This window comes from Homarus americanus, unplaced genomic scaffold (assembly GCF_018991925.1).
Source record: "Homarus americanus isolate GMGI-L3 unplaced genomic scaffold, GMGI_Hamer_2.0 scaffold9514, whole genome shotgun sequence".
NCBI classification, from domain to species: Eukaryota; Metazoa; Arthropoda; class Malacostraca; order Decapoda; family Nephropidae; genus Homarus; species Homarus americanus.
In genome coordinates, this window is record NW_024728474.1 from 230,135 (window position 1) to 255,000 (window position 24,866).

Sequence of the window (24,866 nt, forward strand, 5' to 3'; positions counted from 1 at the left end):
GTTATTATCAGAGAGGCGATATAGCTTATTCTCTCTCTCTCTCTCTCTCTCTCTCTCTCTCTCTCTCTCTCTCTCTCTCTCTCTTGGTTCATCTGTGTACGTCTGTCTGTCTGTCTGTCTGTTTACATAATATCATGTATTTATTCACCTGTGTGGACTTTGATGTACACGTGTGGTAATATTTGTGTTGTTAGAGTAGTATGTTGTTTTGTGTTTAATGTATATATTCACCTTTTCCTTTTGGTGTTTGTCTGTTTTCATATCCATTCGTATTTGCATCTCTTTGTGTGTGTGTGTGTGTGTGTGTGTGGGTGTGTGTGTGTGTGGGGGTGTGTGTGTGTGTGTGCTACAGTCCCTCCACAGTTACTAATAAATACATCCTCTTTCCCATCCTTCCTCTTCCTGCCTCCTCCACCTCCCTCTCCTCCTCCTCATCCACCTCCATAATTACAACCGGACCCCTCTGACCAAGAGGAGGAAGGAGGAGGAGAAGGGTGGAGAGGAGGGGTGCACCATTAATTCGATTAGTGGGAGTTTTTACAGCGCCATAAAACCTCTCTGGCTAGCCCAAGAGACTTCACCCCCAAAATAACCACAGCTAAAACACTCAATCTCTTCTGGGAAATGACATGACGAGATGATAAACATTACCACGATAATCATGTCACCATTTGTTGTTTCATTTTGCTGATGATGTCTTGTCAGTCTGTCATATAATACAGATGTGTAGAGTGTATCTCTGTTTGTTTGTTTATGTTTTAAAATAATGTACCATAGGGGAAGGAATGCAATGATTAAAGATGTAAGGGGGGGGTGTTAGGTTAGGTTAGGTTAGGTTAGGTTTAATATTGGTTGGTGAGGAGAGGTTATGGCCCAGTGATCGCCTTACTGAACTACTGACCTGAAAGTTACCTGGTTCGTGTCCCTTCACAGATCGCCACGGAGTTATTAATATGGATTTTGTACCAGAACGTGACCACTTATCGTCAGCCAACAAGAGTGACGTGACTAACATGACAATAAGAGTGACGTGAATAACATGACAACAAGAATGACGTGACTAATTAAATGAGTTGCCTCGTCAAGAAACATGATCTGGCTGTTGATGGTGGCCGACCTTTGATGGTGAATGTACTGGTTTAAAGCGAGCCAAATAATTTCACCTTTTGGAGAGAGAGAGAGAGAAAGAGAGAGAGAGAGAGAGAGAGAGAGAGAGAGAGAGAATAACATATATGATGGAATTTCATATTTTACTTTAATAAACTCTGACTGACTCACTCCCCTCACTCCCCTCACTCGCCTCTACTTATTGAGGAACTTCACCAAACTACTCTGTGAACATCTTTATCTCGTGTTCTCGTTCACCTTAGTTTGGCCACGGGGCACCCCTAGTCCACCCAGCTGTGAATGGCTACCTAACTTTACCGTCGGGGGGGGGAAGTCTGTAATGTTTTGTTATCTGCAGGGCCTCGAGCAGGACCTCAGGCCTACAGGACCCACTTTCAAAAGCACCAAAATTGATGGAAGTTGTCTGGTCTAAAAAAAACAATTGACCTAACCTAACCAAACCTAATCTCTCCCCCGAGTCTCTTAAAGGCTCATACGATGAATTTGTCTTATAATTCGAGTTGTAATAAACTTCTTATTGGTTAACTTAACATGAACTACAAAAAGGACTTCCAGAATATGACCCCAAAATCACACAGAGACTCTACCTTAACTAGACACGTTCCCTTAGTATAGGTCGTGGATAAAACTGAACATACAGACAGAGTTTATTTTTTTTTTTTTTAAAGCAGGACTAATGTTGGTTCAAGTTGCGGTTGGCGAAGTAACTAATTTGGTTGTTTATTAGAGTCCTGAGAGTACCTGAGAGTACCTGAGAGTACCTGAGAGTACCTGAGTGTAAGAAGCTCCAAAATAAAGGTGTGCTTATGTGAGGCTGGAACTCTGTAGTGGTATCCGGAAATAAAACGGTCATGAGAAATCGTAACATAAATGAGGTTATTATTGTTAATGAAGAAAATATAAAAATATGAAAGAAAGTCTCTCTTATGACCTACTTCTTCCCGAGGCACTTAAGACGACATGACCTTCTCTGACCTTCTCTGACCTTCTCTGACCTTCTCTGACTTTTGACCTTTTCACACAAACACTTGAGAGTGGTGGTGGTGACTGATACAATTTCTCTGTGAAGTTTTCCTCAGAATATTAGGTCAAGGTCACACACACACACACACGCACACACACACACACACACACACACACACACACACACACACACACACACCAATATACCCTCAGGTTTGTTTACAATTCATATATAAACAACTCGACTATAAAAAGTAAAAAATTTAAATTTGTTTATCTTTTTCTTCATCTTGTTTCCTTCAGGTGCCAAAAATACTCGTTAGATTTCGATTCACCTTCATAGAGTCAAATTATTTTTGTTTCGGAATAACTTGTGGAGTTTCAGTTGCGTCTTAAGCTAAGAAATTCCTGAAGGATTTTGTGATAGTTCAGGTGTGTATCTCATTAACACACAAGTGAGTTAATGAGATAGACACCTGCTTATAAATACAACAGGTGTTCTTTTGTAATATATGCTGTTTATAAACATACATATATACACAAGTTGGTATACACTCACAGCTTGCAGTAACATACATGTCTACATACACTTACATAAATACATACATATTACACATGTATATAACGTGCACACACAATATACTGTATACATACACACTCACTCAGAGACGTATTCAAACCTCCACCCTTACACTCCACACCTCACACCCCCCACCCCCACTTTCACCCCACCTCCTCACTCCACACCTTCTCACACCCTTCACCTCCCTTCCACCTCTCCACCTTGCGGTCAATTCCCACATTTTATTCTGAATATTTCAAACTGTGGCGAGAATATACATATACATACATTCCTCTGAGTGAGACACATCACAGGAATACATGAATATATGACTACATGAGGTAAGATTTTTGGCTACTGTTACTCTCTCTGTCCTGTGTGTATGTGTGACGGTGTTTTCTTTATTTAAATGAGGATATTTTTGCACTCGGTAACACTTTGATATATAGAAAGGTGAGGGAGGGTTCAGATGGCTGGTTGGTTGGTTGGTAGTGAACTCGATACCCGACCTAAAGGACTTGAGTTCGATCCCATAAGTAGGTAAGTGTCAATAATAGAGAGTGAAGGAGAAAGGGGATGAGGGGGGAGGTAGGTTATTGTGTTTTGTGATGAATAGGACGTTATATAAAACTTAGTGGCTCAGTTGGTAATGCTCTCAACTCCCAACCTAACATACACGGGTTCGATCCTGTGTAAAGTAGGGTGTGTGTGTGTGGGGGCTGTGGTTTTTTTTATGATATGGTTTGCGCTGAATTGACAACCAAACACATGACTGCACTTGACTTAACCTAACCCCTAGTTGCCAGACCACACAATGATGGTGAGTAGTGTAAAGAATGATCGCCTTTATATAGACAGAATGTGAACCAGCAGTGAAGAAATGTTATATTCTTCTAAATAAGTTATCGCTTATTCGTTTTTTATGTTTGTTTTATGCGTGTGTGTGTGTGTGTGTGTGTGTGTGTGTGTGTGTGTGTGTGTGTGTGTGTGTGTGTGTGTACCAAGAGCCCTAACACCCCTGGTATGTAAAGCAGAAAATTACCTCGTGACGCCCCTTGGGAGAGTTGCCATAAACAAGTCACCGTCACTTAGTCGATACTGGACGAGGGGCTGACATTACGCTGACACAGGGGGCTGATACAAGGGCTGATACAAGGGCTGATGAAGGGGGCTTATACTGGCTGACACACGGACTGACACACGAACTGACACAAGGACTGACACACACAGGGACTGACACACGCACACACACACACACACACACACGGACTACCACACAAAAACTGACACGGACACTAACCTAACCTAACCTAACCTAACCTAACCTAACCTAACCTAACAACACACGGACAATAGATCTTCCTACACCTGGATATTAAAATAAATTTATTGGAATATGAAAAAAAAAAATATATATATCTCTCATTAAATGCAGTTGTACTTTTCTCTTGATGTTTCAGACCTATAATTACAGTACGAGGGATAGTACACACACACACACACACACACACACAGGTTCAATAAATCTGACTGTACAAGCATAGTTAATGAATTTGCATGAATGTGTACAAGGGTGGGGATTATTTGTGGCTCAGTGGGTAATGTTTAGATGTTTATGATTATTATTTTATGTTTGTTTTATACTGGATCGTTCAGGTAAATATTACCCAGGTGTGTAAATCTGACTGTACGGGTGTGAGGTAAAAAATAATTCAATTTACCTGATGAAAAACCTTCCTCATTTGTGTTTTTTAATATATAACTTACTTAACTTAATCTAACTAACCTAACCTAACCTAACCTAACTTAACCTAATCACATCTCACCTCACCACAATTACGATACCTATTCACAGTGAGTGTATGTGACTCAGTAGATGCAGTGTCTATTGTAGTATACGAGTTTGATATGTTTGACTCACCTGGGGCCATGTTCGACTCACCCGGGGCCATATTCGTCTCACCTGGGGCCATGATCGACTCACCCGGGGCCATGTTCGACTCACCTGGGCCATATCTGTCTCACCTGGGCCATGTTCGACTCACCCGGGGCCATATTCGTCTCACCTGGGGCCATGATCGACTCACCCGGGGCCATGTTCGACTCACCTGGGGCCGTGTATATAATTAAGGGCTATGACTCACCTGTGGGAGATTTACTATGAGGTCAATTTTCCACCTTGCTGTAAATACCATGGTAGTGAGAGCGTGTTGTGGAAGGTTATATAACTAACTCACTCTACGCACACCTGTAAACACTACCTGGCCTTCTCTCCATCATACCTGTAACACTACACTACTCACACACACAACGATTCCATTTTTTTTTTATTTACACCATAGATTATCGTGTTATATTTTTAAGAACATATTATATAGGAATTATTAGATTAAGTGGATTACCAAGGCTGATGATGCCTAAAGAGTATAATCCGAGTGAATTATTGGATTAGTGGTTTATTCTTGTGTAAATACGTCGGGATAATTAATCACAGACCATTGGAGTTTCTGGAGGATGATTTAACGAAGAGTGGTAGTAGTAAAAAAGTACCTTTGTTGCTAATTTTGTTTTTATGGTAGGTTAGGTTAGGTTAGGTTAGGTTAGGTTAGGTTAGGTTAGTTTAGGTTAGGTTAGGTTAAGTTAGAATTGGTTAGATTATATCTGGTAAGGTTAGGTTAGGTTAGGTTAGGTTAGGTTAGGTTAGTTTAGGTTAGGTTAGGTTAAGTTAGAATTGGTTAGATTATATCTGGTAAGGTTAGGTTAGCTTAACTTATTTTGTTGAAATCTCAGTTGAAATAAGTAAGGTCTGTCTAATATTCAGTTAACTCACTAACAAAAAATATCTCTTGTGTTGTTATTTTTTGTGGATGTCTCGTTTTCACACTGAGGAAGGGCAGTATTGACCTGATTCCCGACACAACACTCCTCAAACTAACGACCTCATGAATTATTACTAGTGACTCCCAAGACTGAGAGACAACAATAAAAATGGATTTAGTGAAGTATGATTGATGACGCCCCGTGTGTAGATAAAGTACTGTGATATACCTGCCATTAGTGCCGTATACAGGTATAGGTAGATACTGTACTGTTTTGTAGTACTGTATAGCCAGGTGTGTGTGTGTGTGTGTGTGTGTGTGTGTGTGTGTGTGTGTGTGTGTGTGTGTGTGTACTTATGTCTGTGTACATCTATGCCTGTGTACGTAAGTGTGTGTACTTAGGTCTGTGTACTTATATGTGTATACAAATGTGTGTTTGTGTACGTATATATGTGCGTGTCTAAATCATAGCTGAAAAAAAACAGTCATGAAAGAACTAAAAGAACAAGAAAATGAGACAGACTTAACAGGTGTGTTGACGAGAGCTCACTCCATTTTCTATAGCATTAGAGAGGGAAGGTGGGTGACTTAACCATTTCATTAACTAGTTTATATCATTTAATAATACTAATACCAGCTATAATTCTAAGCAAAATAGTAGAGAAATAACCACAAAGTTTAATAAAGGGAGGAATATTATCCCTCACTAACGAGCTGATGTGTGATAATGCCCCATCACACATAACGTAAATTATACTACAATTATACTTTCATTATACTGTATATCTCTAAGGTAAACAAAAGTATAAGTTATAGATATTCACAAACGTATAATTTAGTGGCGGTTTTGAATTATATATATATATTATAAAGTATATAATATATTTCACGGTAATAGGTGATTTTGTTGGTATATTTGTGAGTAGATGTTTTTATATAATTCTTTAGGTTTACCTGTTGACGGGGTAATGATCTAATTACACCTGTCTTGTCGAATGTTTAATGCAGATGGTGTTGATTCTCTGTATGTCTGTCTAGCGCTGTAGTTGTTAGTCTGTCTATCTGTTTTAGTCTGCTCTGTATGTCTGTCTCTTAGTATTTTAGTGTCCAAGGGATGAATTCTCTCCTCCATCTACCTCTCTCCCCGAATTTAGCGAAACCTAACCCAACCTAACCTAACCTAACCTATCCTGACCTCCATCCTTCCATCCATCCCTCCCTCCTTCCTTCTGACAGTACCTCTATCACATTTTCTTTAAGCGGTAACTAAAAAAAAAATAAAGAGACTAACTTTCAATTTAATCTGAACACCAACTCGTCCATCACCAGGTGCTGAGTGAGGAGGAGCCTGACACGTGTGAGTTATCAGTCGTGGCTCTACACACGTGTGAAAATTAATGATTCTTGTTTGTTTATGATGAGTGACACCTTCTCCTCCTCCTGTGTGGATTGGCACTCTTGTTGCTGTTGTTGTTGGACACCTCTCGTTTAAATTTAGGACACCATTTACCAAACCAATATTTTTCCACGTGTTCCAGATTCTTGTTGAGTGAGGACAGGTGAGCATGTAGGTGACCTACTCCTGGTGCTGTTGATACACTTAATTAAAAGTTGAAATAGAGGGAACGGTTTACAGTTCTGTGAATGGTATTTATGTTTGACAGTAAAGCAAAAATCCCTAATGTAAATTGACTGTAGACACGGCGAGTCGATAATTACAGTGATGAAAGCTCAGGTTGTGTTTATTATAGGTTAAATCTATACTGTTTCATACATATATACATTAAAATACACGGATCACATGAAGATTAGGCACCCAATTTATGTTACCTTAAGGCGAGCCATCCTAACGCTGACCTAATCGAATTTAACGCTAACCTAACCTAACCTAACATAACCTAACCCATTTTGAAGGCTGTACGGTATCTACACACACACCCACACCCCTCCCTTCCCCTCCTCTGGAAAAGCTACTGGAACCCGCTGAAACACCCCCCCCTGGAACACCTCCCTGGACCCCTCCCCCACCACCAGTGTTTCTCAGTCACCCCCAGACCAACACTTTATGGACACAACACACTCATCACGGGGCGTTAAATCACAGGTATAAATACTAGTTTAATCCATCATAGCTTAGGTGAACATTGACCTCATTGTATGTATGTATGTATGTATGTATGTATGTATGTATGTATGTATGTATATGTATGTAAACTAACAAACCAACTTTTAGCATGACTGGGAACATTACCCGTGTTATATTTCACCTGTTAATGGCTACCGAATTACACGTGTAAATTTCACCAAGACAGCAGTAACACTGGCCCCGGGACGGTATATACTCTGTGTTCTCGATACTGTAGCCACGAGTTATTGTTTCAGGTCACAGGAACGGAGAGCCAATACCTACCTTCCTACCTACCTACCTAAAATGGTTGCCCCTCGTGTAACAAGGATGGCCGGCCCAAGGGCCACCTAGGCGTGAATTTGTTTAAAGTGTAGAAGCTGTAATCAACACAACAACCACACCCTGAGTTAACGAGCTGCATGACCCAGTGTCAAGGAATAGTCGGACAACTCGCCAACTGCACTGGCTAACCATTACCCCGGACACGATTCACAAATCGATTAACATGCAGGTCCCCAATTACTGCTGGGTAGACAGAGACAAATGGCGTAAAGAAACTTGCCCTAGTTCACTCGCTTGCGAGGCCAGCATGCTGACCATTACACCACAGGTCGCCTACCTACCTACGTACCTTACCTTACCTTACCTTACCTTACCTACAAACCTCCCTCCCTCCTTCCCTCAGGCACAGGTCACTCGGGGATGTATGTTAAGGGGGGGGGGTGTTGCTTGCTGGTGGTTGCATTGTCAGTATAAGCGGTTGTCAGGCGCCACCCCAGACTATGTAATGTTTGTGTGTGTATACCTGTCACCTCACTCAGTGTGTGTGTGTGTGTGTGTGTGTGTGTGTTCTTTACGTGGACCAGAAAACACCAAAAATTATTTAAAACAAGTATAACATAACACCTTACACCGCCTTCCTCAGTATGCCTGGAGACGGTGTATAATAACCAATGAATATATGTATACCTCTGGGACAACAACAACAACAACAACAAAAATCACACACACACACACACACACACACACACACACACACACACACACAGCTGCTTCTCTGTCTTAAACTATCATGATTGAATTTGTCAGAAACGTCAGCGGTAATCTTGCGTCTTTCTCCAGGTGGCAGTGATGGAGGCCACTGGGGAGAAGAGACGAGAATGGATTGACGTCTTTAAGTGGGTGGATCTTGGTCTGGCAAACTGATGATGGTCTTTAGGGGAGGAATGTGTTATTGAGAGATTCTTAACCATCGTAATGCTAAAAATAACCTAACCTAACCTAACCTAACTTAACCTAACCTAACCTAACCTTACCTTACCTTACCACACCACCTCTTCCATCTTCTACAGCTCCTCTTCCTCCTCTTTCTACACCTCCTCTTCCTCCTCCTTCTACACCCCCTTCTTCCTTCACCTCCTCCTATACCACCTCCTACTTCTTCTCCTCTTCCTCCTCCCCCACCACCTCCTCCTCCTCCAACACCTCCTCCTCCTCCTCCAACACCTCCTCCTCCTCCAACACCGCCATCTCCTACACCTCCTCCTCCTCCTCCTCCCCTCCCCCCTCCTCCCTACACCACACCTCCTACTTCTCCTCCTCCTCCTCCTCCTCCTCCTCCTCCTCCAACACCTCCTCCTCCTCCTCCAACACCTCCTCCTCCTCCCACCACCTCCTACACCTCTCCTCCTCCTCTCCCCACCTCCTCCTCCTCCTCCTCCTCCTCCTCCCACGAAAGAGTTCCACTAGATTAAGGAATCAAAATGCCAGCACCGTCGCTCACAAATCCTGTCTAGCTTTTTGAAGTTTGTAAGTTCCTGGAGACTCACTTCCTGGGCCAAGAATGGGTGGGGTGTGGGGGGAGTCAAGAATGGGTGGGGTGGGGTGGTGGGGGAGTCTAGAGGGTGGGGTGAGGGGGGAGAGAACTACGTCATGCTCGGTGCGTCTGTTTGATTTATGCATTTTAGACGCCAAACATTTCTCGGTTGTTGACGCTCTCCATCTTTCACGATCCTCTCCATTGGTTTCTGATGATATGGAATTCCTTGAGTCTTCTTCTTCTTCTTCTTCTTCTTCTTCTTCTTCTTTCTTTCCTCTTCATGTTAAATCAATCGTCTTCAAGGGGTTAAACCAATCGTCCTCAAAGGGTTAAACCATCGTCCTCAAAGGGTTAAACCATCGTCCTCAAAGGGTTTTAAAAACATACCCAAAGAATCATAACCTAACCTAACCTGTACCCACTCGAGTCAAACACGTTTAAGTCACGTTGGTGAAATACAAACATACAGACATGTGTAAATAAAGAGATTACGAAGGTCAATACGACGCTTGACCTCCAACAGTGTGACCTTGACCTTTGACACAGAAGTTTGAGTTTGTTTATGTTGATTTTTGGTCAGAATTTGTATATGTCCACAACGTGTTATGTGATAAGGAGATGTGGATGGATACCGAGACAGATAGAAAGACGGATAGACAGATATTCAGACAGGCAGGGCATAAGACAGATAGACAGATAGATAGAAAGGCAGATAGATAGAGATAAACATACGGGTAGATACCTAAAGACAGACAGATAGATACCCTGATAGATAAGACAGATAGGCAGACCAATAGACAGACACCATGATAGACAGGCGGTCAGATTGATACCCAGATATACAGACAGACAGACAGACAGAAGGACGTGTACCAAGACCCCAAAGTAATAACAGGAACTTCCTCAGCATCGTTTACTGCACAGGAGTCTCCTTCGTTACACTGCCGACACACCACCCACTCCCCGCCACCCACCATCTGCCACCCATTACCTGCCCATCTGCCACCCACCATCTGCCACCCATTACCTGCCACCCCACTCCCTACCCACCATCTGCCACCCACCATCTGCCACCCATTACCTGCCACCCACTACCTGCCACCACCATCTACCATCCACCATCTGCCACCACTACCCCACACCCCAGTCGTCTGAAACCACCCCACCCACCACTCATCCCCTGCTATCCACTCCCTGCCACCCATCACCCCTACCCGGCAAACGACCAGCCCCACCCGCCACCCATAACCGCCACCCACTACCCACCACCGCCCAGAGTCAACAACCACCCACCTACCCACCTACCGAATCTACCCCGACACCCAATACCCACCCACCTACGCCACCGCTCACTGTTCCACCCACCCCTAGTCTGTCCACCACCCACCACCCACCCACCAGAGAAGCTACCCCACTACCCACCGCCCATCTGCCAGCCTCCAACAGCCACCCGGATCAGCCATCAGCATCAGAATCGCTTCATCTCACTCAGGTTCTCGGCTCACGTCTGGGGAGCGACCAAGGCTACAGCAAAGACGCTCCACTGACTCGATATTCTTTTTCGGGGAGCAAGAACGGGTATGGGTGGGGATGTGGGTGGGTGTGGGTGGAGGGGGTAGGATCATGGGTCAGGATAGGGCAGTGAGGACAAGTTAGGTGGTGTAGGTGAGGATAGGGTTTGTTTTGTGAGGTGATGGATAGGTGGGGTAGGGTGGGTGTAAGATGGTGGATGAAGAGTTTACTAGATGGTTGGAGAGGAGATGAGCGGAGGAGGAGGAGGAGGAGGAGGAGGAGGAGGGATGATGGAAGAGGAAGAGGGTGTGGTGGTGCAGAAGGAGGAGGTAGGTAGGTAGGTGGACAGCCAGAATGATGAAAGGGCTGTATCATCTTACCTCTCGCTGTCTATATTATCCTCGTCTTCCTTTTCTTCATCTCCTTTTTCTTTCCCTTTCCTTCCCTCTTTTTCTTCTTTCCTTCCCTCTTTTTCTTCTTTCCTTCCCTCTTCTTCTTCTTTCTTCCCCTCTTCTTCTTCTTTCCTTCCCTCTTCTTCTTCTTTCCTTCCCTCTTCTTCTTCTTTCCTTCCCTCTTTTTCTTCTTTCCTTCCCTCTTTTTCTTCTTTCCTTCCCTCTTCTTCTTCTTTCCTTCCCTCTTCTTCTTCTTTCCTTCCCTCTTCTTCTTCTTTTCCTTCCCTCTTCTTCTTTTCCTTTTCTTCTTCTTCTTTCCTTCCCTCTTCTTCCTTCTTTTCCTTCCCTCTTCTTCTTTCCTTCCCTCTTCTTCTTTCTTCCCTCTTCTTCTTCTTTCCTTCCCCTCTTCTTCTTCTTTTCCTCCTCTTCTTCTTCTTTTCCTCCCCTCTTCTTCTTTCTTCCCCTCTTCTTCTTCTTTCCTCCCCTCTTCTTCTTCTTTCCTTCCCTCTTCTTCTTCTTTCCTTCCCCCTTCTTCCTCTTTCTGTCACTAATGAACACGATTAACACTCCTTTGTTTCCCTCAGTGGTACAGTGTTGAGCCAGACTTCACCAATAGCTCGACAAGCTCTCCTCCTCCACCAGATGTATCAAGGTTGATTTATTTGATTAAGAGGACATCTGGCTGGCCACTTGAAGGTGTAGCAGCTGTCCTCAACACTACACCTACACCCTGAGTTAGCGAGGTGTATGACGAGTGTGTTAAGGTGTAGCAGCTGTTCTCAACACCACACCTACACCCTGAGTTAGCGAGGTGTATGACGAGTGTGTTAAGGTGTAGCAGCTGTTCTCAACACCACACCTACACCCTGAGTTAGCGAGGTGTATGACGAGTGTGTTAAGGTGTAGCAGCTGTTCTCAACACCACACCTACACCCTGAGTTAGCGAGGTGTATGACGAGTGTGTTAAGGTGTAGCAGCTGTTCTCAACACCACACCTACACCCTGAGTTAGTGAGGAATACAACTAACGTGTCAATAGTCGACCTAGGATGACCCACACACCTCGGCGACCCGGCTGGCTGACCATGACCCGGTGATCGATTACCAGCCAGGTCGCCAATTACTGCTGGTTAAACCGAGGCAATTGGAGAAAGGGAAGTTACCTGGAGTTTGCGAGGCGAGCGTGCTAACTTTCTCTTCTTTTTGATTTGGTTGCTTCAACTACTGGGTGAGTCAGAAGCACCTACTGTACCTGTACCTGCATCTGTACCTGTGCCTGTACCTGTACCTATACCTGTACCTGTACCTATACCTGTACCTGCACCTGTACCTGTACCTATACCTGTACCTGTACCTATACCTGTACCTGCACCTGTACCTGTACCTATACCTGTACCTATACCTGTACCTATACCTGTACCTATACCTATACCTATACCTATATCTGTACCTATACCTATACCTATACCTGTACCTATACCTGTACCTATACCTGTACCTATACCTATACCTATACCTGTACCTGTACCTATACCTGTACCTGTACCTATACCTGTACCTGTACCTATACCTGTACCTGTACCTATACCTGTACCTATACCTATACCTATACCTGTACCTGTACCTATACCTATACCTGTACCTATACCTGTACCTGTACCTATACCTATACCTGTACCTATACCTGTACCTATACCTATACCTGTACCTATACCTGTACCTATACCTATACCTATACCTATATCTGTACCTATACCTATACCTATACCTGTACCTATACCTGTACCTATACCTGTACCTATACCTATACCTATACCTGTACCTGTACCTATACCTGTACCTGTACCTATACCTGTACCTGTACCTATACCTGTACCTGTACCTATACCTGTACCTATACCTATACCTATACCTGTACCTGTACCTATACCTATACCTGTACCTATACCTGTACCTGTACCTATACCTATACCTGTACCTATACCTGTACCTATACCTATACCTGTACCTATACCTGTACCTATACCTATACCTATACCTATATCTGTACCTATACCTATACCTATACCTGTACCTATACCTGTACCTATACCTGTACCTATACCTATACCTATACCTGTACCTGTACCTATACCTGTACCTGTACCTATACCTGTACCTGTACCTATACCTGTACCTGTACCTATACCTGTACCTATACCTATACCTATACCTGTACCTGTACCTATACCTATACCTGTACCTATACCTGTACCTGTACCTATACCTATACCTGTACCTATACCTGTACCTATACCTATACCTGTACCTATACCTGTACCTATACCTATACCTATACCTATATCTGTACCTATACCTATACCTATACCTGTACCTATACCTGTACCTATACCTGTACCTATACCTATACCTATACCTGTACCTGTACCTATACCTGTACCTGTACCTATACCTGTACCTGTACCTATACCTGTACCTGTACCTATACCTGTACCTATACCTATACCTATACCTGTACCTGTACCTATACCTATACCTGTACCTATACCTGTACCTGTACCTATACCTATACCTGTACCTATACCTGTACCTATACCTATACCTGTACCTATACCTGTACCTATACCTATACCTATACCTATATCTGTACCTATACCTATACCTATACCTGTACCAACACTATAACTGTACCTGTATCTGTACCTGTACCTGTACCTATACCTGTACCTATACCTGTACCTGTACCTATACCTGTACCTGTACCTATACCTGTACCTATACCTGTACCTGTACCTATACCTGTACCTGTACCTGTACCTATACCTATACCTATACCTGTACCTGTACCTAATTTGTGTGCCTCACCTGCTCGTGTGTGGGTGAGTGGGTCACCTGCCTCAGGGTGAGGACCAGTGATGAACACACCTGGTCGAGCCACCAAAAAATTCCTGGTATTATATGTAGGAAAAGCTGATGGCACCTGAGGCTCCGTCTACCTGAGGCTCCTTCTTCCTGAGGCTCCTTCTACCTGAGGCTCCGTCTACCTGAGGCTCCTTCTACCTGAGGCTCCTTCTACCTGAGGCTCCGTCTACCTGAGGCTCCTTCTTCCTGAGGCTCCGTCTACTTGAGGCATCATCCACCTCAGGCATCATCCACCTCAGGCATCATCCACCTCAGGCACCATCCACCTCAGGCATCATCCACCTCAGGCATCATCCACCTCAGGCATCATCCACCTCAGGCATCATCCACCTCAGGCATCATCCACCTCAGGCATCCATCCACCTCAGGCATCATCCACCTCAGGCATCATCCACCTCAGGCATCATCCACCTCAGGCATCATCCCACCCAGGCATCATCCACCTCAGGCATCATCCACCTCAGGCATCATCCACCTCAGGCATCATCCACCTCAGGCACCATCACCTCAGGCATCATCCACCTCAGGCATCATCACCTCCAGGCACCATCCACCTCAGGCATCATCCACCTCAGGCATCATCCACCTCAGGCACTCATCCACCTCAGGCATCATCCACCTCAGGCATCATCCACCTCAGGCATCATCCACCTCAGGCACATCATCCACCTCAGGCATCATCCACCTCAGGCATCATCCACCTCAGGCATCATCCACCTCAGGCATCATCCACCTCAGGCACCATCCACCCGCACCTCATCAGGAGTCTTTGATGCGGGAAATTGATGTTTGCGTTGCCTGTCCTGACTGTATTTGTTTATGTTATTCATTTGTTTGTTATTTATTTGTTTATGTTATTTATTTACATAATACCTATACATGTGTGTGTGTGTGTGTGTGTGTGTGTGTGTAAATATTCATAAAACCAAGCATAAATGCAGTTACATATACGCATGAATATACACGCGTATATCCGTGAGTATTGTATGTATGTGAGATGAGGTTAACACACACACACACACACACACACACACACACACACACTGATGCCCTCCTCCTCACATACATACATACATACATACATACATACATACATACATACATACATACATACATACAAGTTCATGCACTAATATACCTACGTGTGTGTATATTGCTCCAGGCAGCCACACACCTCCGTCGGAAGTCAGTGTTCCGGTGGGGAGGAAATACGAGCTGGTGCCGAAATAGGTTGGGATAAACAGGAAGTTAACCCACTACCGCCATCACCACCCCCGCCCGCCCGCCCCGCCCGCCCCCTTATTCCCTCTCTCCCACTTATTGCCCTTCCCCCACTTATTTCTCTTCCCCACTTGTGCCCTTTCCCCACTTTTTGCCCCTCCCCACTTATTGTTCCATCCCCCACTTGTGCCCCTCCCCTCACTTATTGCCCTCTCCCACTTATTGCCCCACCTTCACTTGTGCCTCTCACCCACTTGTTATTTCACCCCACTTATGGCTCCCCATTTATTGCCCCTCCCCACTTATTGCCCACACCCTCCACTTGTTGCCCCACCCCCTTATTGCCCCTCCCCACTTATTGCCCCTCCCCACTTGTTGCCCCTCCCCTTGTGCCCCTCCCCCACTTATTGCCCCTCCTCCCACTTATTGCTCCACCCCTCACTAGTTATACTTTCCTACATCGTAAATATACGCAGGATTTTAAAAGTATAATTTTTTTCCTACGCTAAAGCCTAGATTATAATTGGATAGTCGTAATTATACGCTTTTTTCCTTCTTTCAAAAATAAACTTTCTCTCTTTTTTCGATATATTTTTTGTTATAAGATATATTTACCAGGATCATGAATTATAGACGTTATTTCAAAGGTTATATTAGAGACTATATTATATAAGACAATTGTAATTATGGGCTATTATTTACACATATACTTGGGATTATATTTCGATCCATCGCTATAATTATATACATTTTATATCATAGTACAGAGGATATACCATCTACATCATTTTTTTAGTATGTGATATATTTTTTAAGTATTCTTTTACCTAGAGAATAAATTATAGACAAAGTGATGTAAATCTAAGCTAATTCCAACTATAATCTGTCAGAGGTGCCAATTATACCGTTTACTATAAGATTATGATGATTTGGTTATACTCTAGTCTCAAGTGTAAATTATACCTAAATGTGTATATAAATCTTTAAGCTCTTTCATCTATAATACTTGAAGTCAGTTTTTGCTGTGTTAATATAAATAGAATTTTATAATGGCTGGTGAATTGTAGGAGTCAGTTCAGAGCACCAAAGGTTAGTGTGGGAATGATTTTTCAAGCCAGGTCCTTTACTCATTGTACACACACACACACACACACACCTACCGATGGTTATATTAAATTATTTTCTGATTAATACATTCTCCCTCACCCCCTCCCTCACCCCTCACCCCTTACCCCCTCACCCCCATTAGTCTCAAAATAAACCTCAGATCAAAGTACCACAACTACTAACTTAAACCTCATTAGTCATGTTATCGTGGAATTGATATCACACAACCTCTGTCATCCTCACTATAGTCATACTAAAAAACAACCTAAACCAATTATTACCTCCAATGTTTGTCTTGTACTAAACCAGAATCATTCCAAACAATTTCAAGTTAAATTTGTCTACATTGACGGTCATAAATATGGAGATAATCATAGCTGTAAGTCACGGAATGAATGTGTAGCTGTAGTGACTAGTGTGGTGTGGTGTGGTGTGGTGTGGTGTGGTGTGGTGTGGTGTAGTGTGGTGTAGTGTAGTGTAGTTTAGTAGTGTAGTGTGGTGTGGTGTGGTGTGGTGTGGCGTGGTGTGGTGTGGTGTGGTGTGTAGTGATGGTGTTTGCTTATGTAGCTGTAGTGACTGTGGTGTGGTGTGGGTAGTGTGGTGTGGTGTGGTGTGGTGTGGTGTGTGTGGTTTAGTGTAGTGTAGTGTAGTGTAGTGTAGCTTAGTAGTGTAGTGTGGTGTGGGTGTGGTGTGTAGTGATGGTGTTTGGTTTATGTAGCTGTAGTGACTAGTGTGGTGTGGGTGTAGTGTGGTGTGGTGTGTGTGTAGTGATGGTGTTTATTATGTAGCTGTAGCATTTGTGTGGTGTGGTGTAGTGTGTGTGTGGTGTGGTGTAGTGTGATGGTGTTTGCTTATGTAGCTGTAGTGACTAGTGTGGTGTGGTGTAGTGTGGTGGTGGTGTAGTGATGGTGTTTGCTATGTAGCTGTAGTGACTAGTGGTGGGTGTAGTGTGGTGTGGTGTAGGAAAGATGGTGTTTGCTTATAGCTGTAGTGACTAGTGTGGTGTAGTGTGGTGTGGTGTGGTGTGGTGTGTAGTGATGGTGTTTGGTTTATGTAGCTGTAGTGACTAGTGTGGTGTGGTGTGTAGTGTGGTGGTGTATGGTGGTGTGGTGTGTAGTGATGGTGTTTGCTTATGTAGCTGTAGTGACTAGTGGTGTGGTGGTGTGTGTGGTGGTGTGGTGTGTAGTGATGGTGTTTGCTTATGTAGCTGTAGTGACTAGGTGTGGTGTGGTGTGTGGTGTGGTGGCGGTGGTGGTGTGTGTAGTGATGGTGTTTGCTTATGTAGCTGTAGTGACTAGTGTGGTGTGTGGTGTAGTGTGTGTGGTGTGGTATATGGTGTGGTGTGTGGTGTGGTGTGGTAGTGTAGTGTAGTGTAGTGTGTGTGTAGTGTAGTGTGGTGTGGTGTGGTGTGGTTTAGTGTAGTGTAGTGTAGTGTAGTGTAGTGTAGTTTAGTAGTGTAGTGTGGTGTGGTGTGGTGAGGTGTGGCGTGGTGTGGTGTGGTGTGGTGTGTAGTGATGGTGTTTGTTTATGTTGCTGTAGTGACTGTGGTGTTCTGTGTGGGTAACTAAATATGACTCGCATCCGCCACACATCCGTAATATCATGTCTGTACCCGCCCCACACCCGCCCCATACCCGCACCTGCCTCACACCTACCCCACACCCGCAAGTCTGATCACATTCAATCCACCAGGTGAAATTTTAGCAGGTTATTAGGTGGTAGACATTTCAATAAGCTATTAAAGCAAAAAGCAATACAAGGTAATGCCACACATCTAAAGCACAATGGAATCTTTTAATTATAGAAATTGTAAAGTATAATACATTCCTACACTGACTCACTGATTACCACTAATGATAATTCAGATTGGTAAGAGCATCTCGCAATGTCATCCTCAGCGTGACGCGAACAAATACTTCATATGACATGAAGTCGCCGGTCACAACCCTTCAACATTTGGCCCAAACCGTGTTGAAAAGTCGCCCAATTGTGAGGCAAAGTCGCTGACTAGGCAAGTCTGCTGAAGAGGGAGGGTAGAGGAATGACAGGAGGAAAGGGGGGTAATGGAAGGGGAAAGGGGTAGAGAGTGGACAGAGAGAGAGAGAGAGAGAGAGAGAGAGAGAGACCACACCCGCCCGTGGGTAGCCCGCGCAGACCTATGATGTTCATCCCACACCCACCCCCCTCCTACTCGACTCCCACGCCTCTCTCTTACGCTGCCACGCCTCTCTCCTACACTCCTACGCTTCTCTCCAACACTCCCACGCCTCTCTTACACTCCCACGCCTCTCCCCACGCACTCCTACGCTCTCCAACACTCCCACGCCTCTCTCCAGCACTCCCACGCCTCTCCAACACTCCCACTCCTCTCTCCTACACTCCTACGCTTCTCTCCAACACTCCCACGCCTCTCTTACACTCCCACTCCTTAATTTAAACATTAAAATCCCATTCCAGTTCCCTTCCACCAAACCTAAAATCTCATCTCTCGTCATGTCAGTCTGTCAACTCATGCCCAGGCCATAACCTCTCATCTCCCCGCTGTCAACCACTCAATGAGGAAAAAAATTACAACTCCTCCACTATGCCGCCACTAAGATGCCCTAAACAGTTCCTTATTACTGGCTGTCATCATGCCTGGGAGTGGAGGCAACGAGACCCACGTAATTTGGAATGTGTAAATTAAATTCTCGGCTTAATCTGGTGAATGTGGCGGCGGGGCCCTTCCGAGTACGTCATGTCGGTGTTGTCTCCCAAGATTGTTGCTGGCACGAGGGAGGAACAGCGCCTCGGGTTGATTGGCTGTCGTGTTTACTTGTGTATTTTCTTGACTCTCTCTCCAGACTGACTCGTTCCTGTATCGTATGTTGTTATGTGAGTGTCAAGACGTGTTCATCCACCTGAGTAAATGAGAGACACAGTGACATCTTGTCATTCGCCGAGGAACTGAAATCATCCACTATCCTCATTCACCACATCATCCCACTCATCTTATCCACCATCCTCATCCGCCACCCTTCTTCACCCACCATAACCCATCACATCACTGATCTCATCCACCATCCTCATCCACCACCAGAAATCAGCAAATGTAAACATACTCAAGAGATTACTACCTTCAGCCGTGTGTGTGTGTGGTTAAACCCGTGACTACTATAACATACAAGGAGTATTTTTAACACGAACAAGTGGCCTTCAGAGACTGAGTGGGCAGAGTGCGTATAAGGCAGAATATTATCTTTACGGTGCCTCAAAAAAATATCGACCCACAGCCCCATGGAATTTGTGTGAATGTTTGTAATAAAATAGCAACATTGTTTTAACTTGTGGGAGAATTCGTTCATCAACAAGTGAGAACAATGTTAATGTTTTAATAAAATTATTCATGTGTTTTCACGAAGATCTGTTTAGATGTATGTATATATTTTTCTGAGATAATGTATAATCTGGTATAATTTGTATTCATATCTAACTCTAAATTAATATGTTTTTTTTCTCGATTTCATAAGGCGTCTTTACATCCAAATTTAAGTGAGATTTTTGTATGATAGATATTACGTAAATTTTATATTGAAGTTTCCTACATTAGATAAAAGTGTAGCATTTATTCCATGTATTTTCAATTTAATTTTAAAGTTAGTGAGAGTATGTAAACGGTATCCTGAAATAAGCTTCTCTTCTGTTGCCAAATGCGATATTTATTCCTATTTTCTGTATCTAATTGAAAAAGAACTCGGGTTATTTTTATCATTGAATACATTCACTGAGTTTTTTTCAACTGTATTTTTCATTCCTAATGGACATACGCTTCATAAATTTCTTTTCACAGTAGAATAAAAATATTATATACAATTGATTTTTGGAAACTAAACACGCACCATTGAGTTCGTTTTCCTTGTCAGGTAATATTAAAAATCCTACACAGGAGAATTTTAAAATAAACACGCGGGGTTAATTTTCATAGCAGAATAAATCCAGTCATCAAAGATTACCTGAGTTCACTTAATGAGTTTTTTCAACCAGGTGGAGCAGCTTGGTTCACCCGTCAGGAGGAGGTGAATGAACGTTTGCATACCGTTTTTATGTAGTCAGGAGGATATGAATAAACGTTTATACCCCGTTTTACGTCGTCAGGAAATGATCAAACGTTTATACCCCGTTTTACGTCGTCAGGAAATGATCAAACGTTTATACCCCGTTTTACGTCGTCAGGAGATGATTAAACGTTTATACCCCGTTTTACGTCGTCAGGAAATGATCAAACGTTTATACCCCGTTTTACGTCGTCAGGAAATGATCAAACGTTTATACCCCGTTTTACGTCGTCAGGAGATGATTAAACGTGTATACCCCGTTTTACGTCGTCAGGGGATGATTAAACGTGTATACCCCGTTTTACGTCGTCAGGGGATGATTAAACGTTTATACCCTGCATCACATCCCCCCCCACACCCACCACAGTATTTGTTTGTACGTCACCAATTTACCTGAAGAAGAAGAGGAGACGGCAGCTTATCGGTGCATATTTTCACCCGATGTTAGTCTTAGATCCTCAGTTGGGTGTGTGAGTTTACCCAACAGTTAGCTGCTGGTAACACAAACACCGCGCCTGTGTGGAGCCGCCGATGAAAGGCTGGACAAACAGGACAAACACGAGAGCAAGTTTTGCTTAGTGTGTGTGTGAGGGGGGCGTCAAGCTCATACAGGCGTAGGTGATACACAGATACACATATACACATACACGTAAACCTAACCTAACCTGACCTAACCTAACCTACCTAACCTAAATAACTTAAACTAGCTAACTAATCTAACCTAATCAGAGTAATCTAACCTTCCATAATTTAACTTAATTTAACCTACTTTAACCAAACCTTGTGTAAATAAAATTTGTTAATATTTAAGTAATGAAAAATGTGTTAACGAAATGAAGTTAATTACCTTTTATGTGCACTAATTTTCTCCAGGTTAAGAATAATAAAGACAAGTTATCCCTTTGTCACAAGAAAATCCACATGACATATACGTGTTCTCCCATCAGGGGTAGACTGACATACACACACACACACACACACACACACAGTACACTCACATGGTAAACACACGATCATGCACGCTATCACACACGTACACATGAACGTTTGTAAGTACACGAACACTCAGCCATAAAGCAACCTCATTCGGGCGGGAAAGACAACAGAGCCAGACAAACACACACACACACACGCGTGCACCTACACACGTGTAAGTACAAACACAAGCACTTGCAGGCGTGTAGGTTGGCAGAAAGCACTTCCTCACACGTGAAATTAATACAATATGTTGTTGTCCTGTGTGTCCCAGTGTATACTAGTGTGTCCCAGTGTGTCCCAGTGTGTCCCAGTGTGCCCTAGTGTGTCCCAGTGTGTCCCAGTGTGTCCCAGTGTGTCCCAGTGTGTCCAGTGTGTCCCAGTGTGCCCCAGTGTGTCAGTGTGCAGTGTGTCCCAGTGTCCCAGTGTGTCCCAGTGTGTCCCAGTGTGTCCCAGTGTGCCCTAGTGTGTCCCAGTGTGTCCCAGTGTGTCCTCACCTTTGTGGTAGGATACGGTCTACTGTTCTGTCTGTCTGTCTGCCTGTTCCTAAAATAACTCGTGAACTGTTTAAAGAAAACGATGACATTAGACAATCTTCAGCGGTGACTACATTAAAACCGTCAGAGATATAATATTTACCCGGCCAAGGTAACGGTTCGTGGGCAGGTCTATATATCCTCTGCAGCAACAGTTTCTTCACATAAGTTCTCGTTTGTTTCACCAGATGGCCACTTTCCTCTTATTACACGACAGGTGAGGCAGGTGAGATTACAAGGTGTAGGAGAGACAAAGTGAAAGTTGTAAGGATAATACTCTCACTATATCGCTCTATTAACACACGTCCACTCCAAGGGCCTCACAAGTGATATAAATGAACACAGACGATGACAAATATTTCACCTGGCGTTAGTTTAGGTCAGGTAGAGAGACGCGGTGTTCTAAGCATATAAACCAACCGTAAAAGATTCATGCGCCTGACAAACTTGTTCCTGTCATCATCACCTTCCACTACCAACATCGTCAGCTTGAAATTTGTGCTGTTGTCTACTAAAAGCAAAGACCAGAAGCCTCGTACCTCACACACTAATCAGAATTTACTGCTTTTCTCCTCTCTCTCAGCCCAATCAGAGGAAATTCGACTACACGCTTTAGCATGGGTGGTATTTGTACCCGTCGAGGTCACCTGAGATTACCCTGAACACCTCCACTCTCTCTCTCTCTCATAATTCCAACTAGTCAGAACACGTAAGCTTAAAATTTACGCTATCAGTATTTGCGCCTGAGGATATGAGCTTCACTATTTGTTCAATAAATAATATTCTCGGTTCTCTCATTCACAATATTGTCTGGGTGATATTTAAGAGAACAGGCAGCCAATGGTTTAGGAATGTAAACATCACCTTTTGTGGAGGTTTTAAATCGAACTTTTTTTCGTCCTTACTGAATAAACATTGGTGAGTCAATGTGTGTGTGTGTGTCGAGTTTGTCGTCGCCTGATAACGGGAGTGGTGGCAGCAACAGTCACCCACCACTGAAGTAAGCTGCTTTAATTGAAAACAAACACTCATTAGCTCAGGTAAACATAGCTCGTTAAAATCAAACGTGTCGCGAGAGTAAAGGAGGAAGGGCAGTAAATAACCACAGCTACGATACATGTGGTGTGCCAACAAGACGATACATAACATCCCCTCAATATGTATCTTATAATATATCTGGGAGGAGGAAACAAAGTCTACACAACAAGTTAATGATACAGCTTCAAGAGACTGATATATACATAAATCACCTACTGACTATGTGTCCTGATGTATAAACAAAGACACATACTAAACAAAGACACACACTAAAACAAAGACACATACTAAACAAAGACACACACTAAACAACGACACACACTAAACAACGACACACACTAAACAAAGACACATACTAAACAAAGACACACACTAAACAACGACACACTAAACGCAAATTTCCTAAAACAAACAACAATTATTTAACCCGACCTTTTACCCTCACTGAGTCTTAAGCCGAATGGACTCAAGCAATCGAGAATAGTACATTAATATGTACTCTCAACATTTTTAAAACACTCTACAGAATTGATTGTATTGTGTTGTGTTGTGTTGCCGGAGATTAGAAGGGTGGTTTGTCGGTGAGGTGAGGTGAGGTGAGGTGAGGAGGTGAGGTGCGGTTAGGTTAGGTTAGGTTAGGTTAGGTTAGGTTTGGTTCTAGTACCATAAAAAAATATGTTATACAATTCCTCTTAAGAACCTTTACTAACGAACGATGTATATCATTCCTTAACATATGATCACCAAACGAAAAAGACAATATGAATCCTTTAACAACTCCAAAACAAAGAGAAAATTTACGAGTTTACAACAGGTTTGTGGGAACATAAGAACATAAGAAAATAAGAAAATAAGAAAATAAGGAGTCTGCAATGGGCCGGTTGGCCTGTGCATGGCAGCTCCTGTCGAGAGTTACTACCACTCTCTATCATCCATGAATCTATCTAGCCTCCTTTAAAACTTTCCAGAGTTCCCGCACTTACTACAAAGTTGCTAAGCTTGTTCCACTCGTCCACCACCCTATTTGTGAACCAGTTTCTTCCTATCTCCCTCCTAAATCTAAACTTATCCAACTTAAAACCGTTGCTACGAGTCCTATCCTGCTCCGATATTATAAGAACTTTATCTAGATCCCCTTTATTGATATCTTTCACCCACTTAAATACTTCTATCATATCTACCCGGACTCTTCGTCTTTCTAGGGAATGCAAGTTTAGTTTCTTTAACCTATCTTGATATGGAAGGTTTCTAAGTCCCGGAATCATTTACGTCATTCTTCGATGCACTGACTCCAGTGAATTGATATCCATTCTATAATTAGGGCACCAGAACTGAACAGCATAATCGAGGTGCGGCCTGACTAACGCAAGATATAGTTGCAATAAGACCTCTGCACTCTTATTACTTACACTTCTAGATATAAAACCTAATACTCTGTTTGCTTTATTTCGAACATTAACGCACTGGGTTTTCAGGCTGTAGGTCCGCTTACAAGTACCCCAGGTCTTTTCTACAAGCCGACTTTCAGTTTGATGTTGTTAAGGCTGTATACATTATAAGTATTTGTTCTTCCAATATTAAGTAATGCTGCACTTGTTGAAAAGTTGAATTTCATTTGCAATTTTTTCAGACCACCCCTGCAGTTTATTTA

The 24,866-nt window shown here is 43.2% G+C and overlaps 1 protein-coding gene across 1 annotated transcript; it reads left to right on the forward strand.

The window, feature by feature from the left end:
• The first annotated feature begins 8,731 nt into the window (after nt 1–8,731).
• Nucleotides 8,732–15,017, forward strand: LOC121866107 (uncharacterized protein C2orf16-like). The gene is made up of 2 exons (XM_042365703.1): nt 8,732–8,778; nt 14,468–15,017. The coding sequence occupies exons 1-2, from the start codon at nt 8,732–8,734 to the stop codon at nt 15,015–15,017; spliced, it is 597 nt and encodes a 198-aa protein (XP_042221637.1).
• The last annotated feature ends 9,849 nt before the right edge of the window (nt 15,018–24,866 follow it).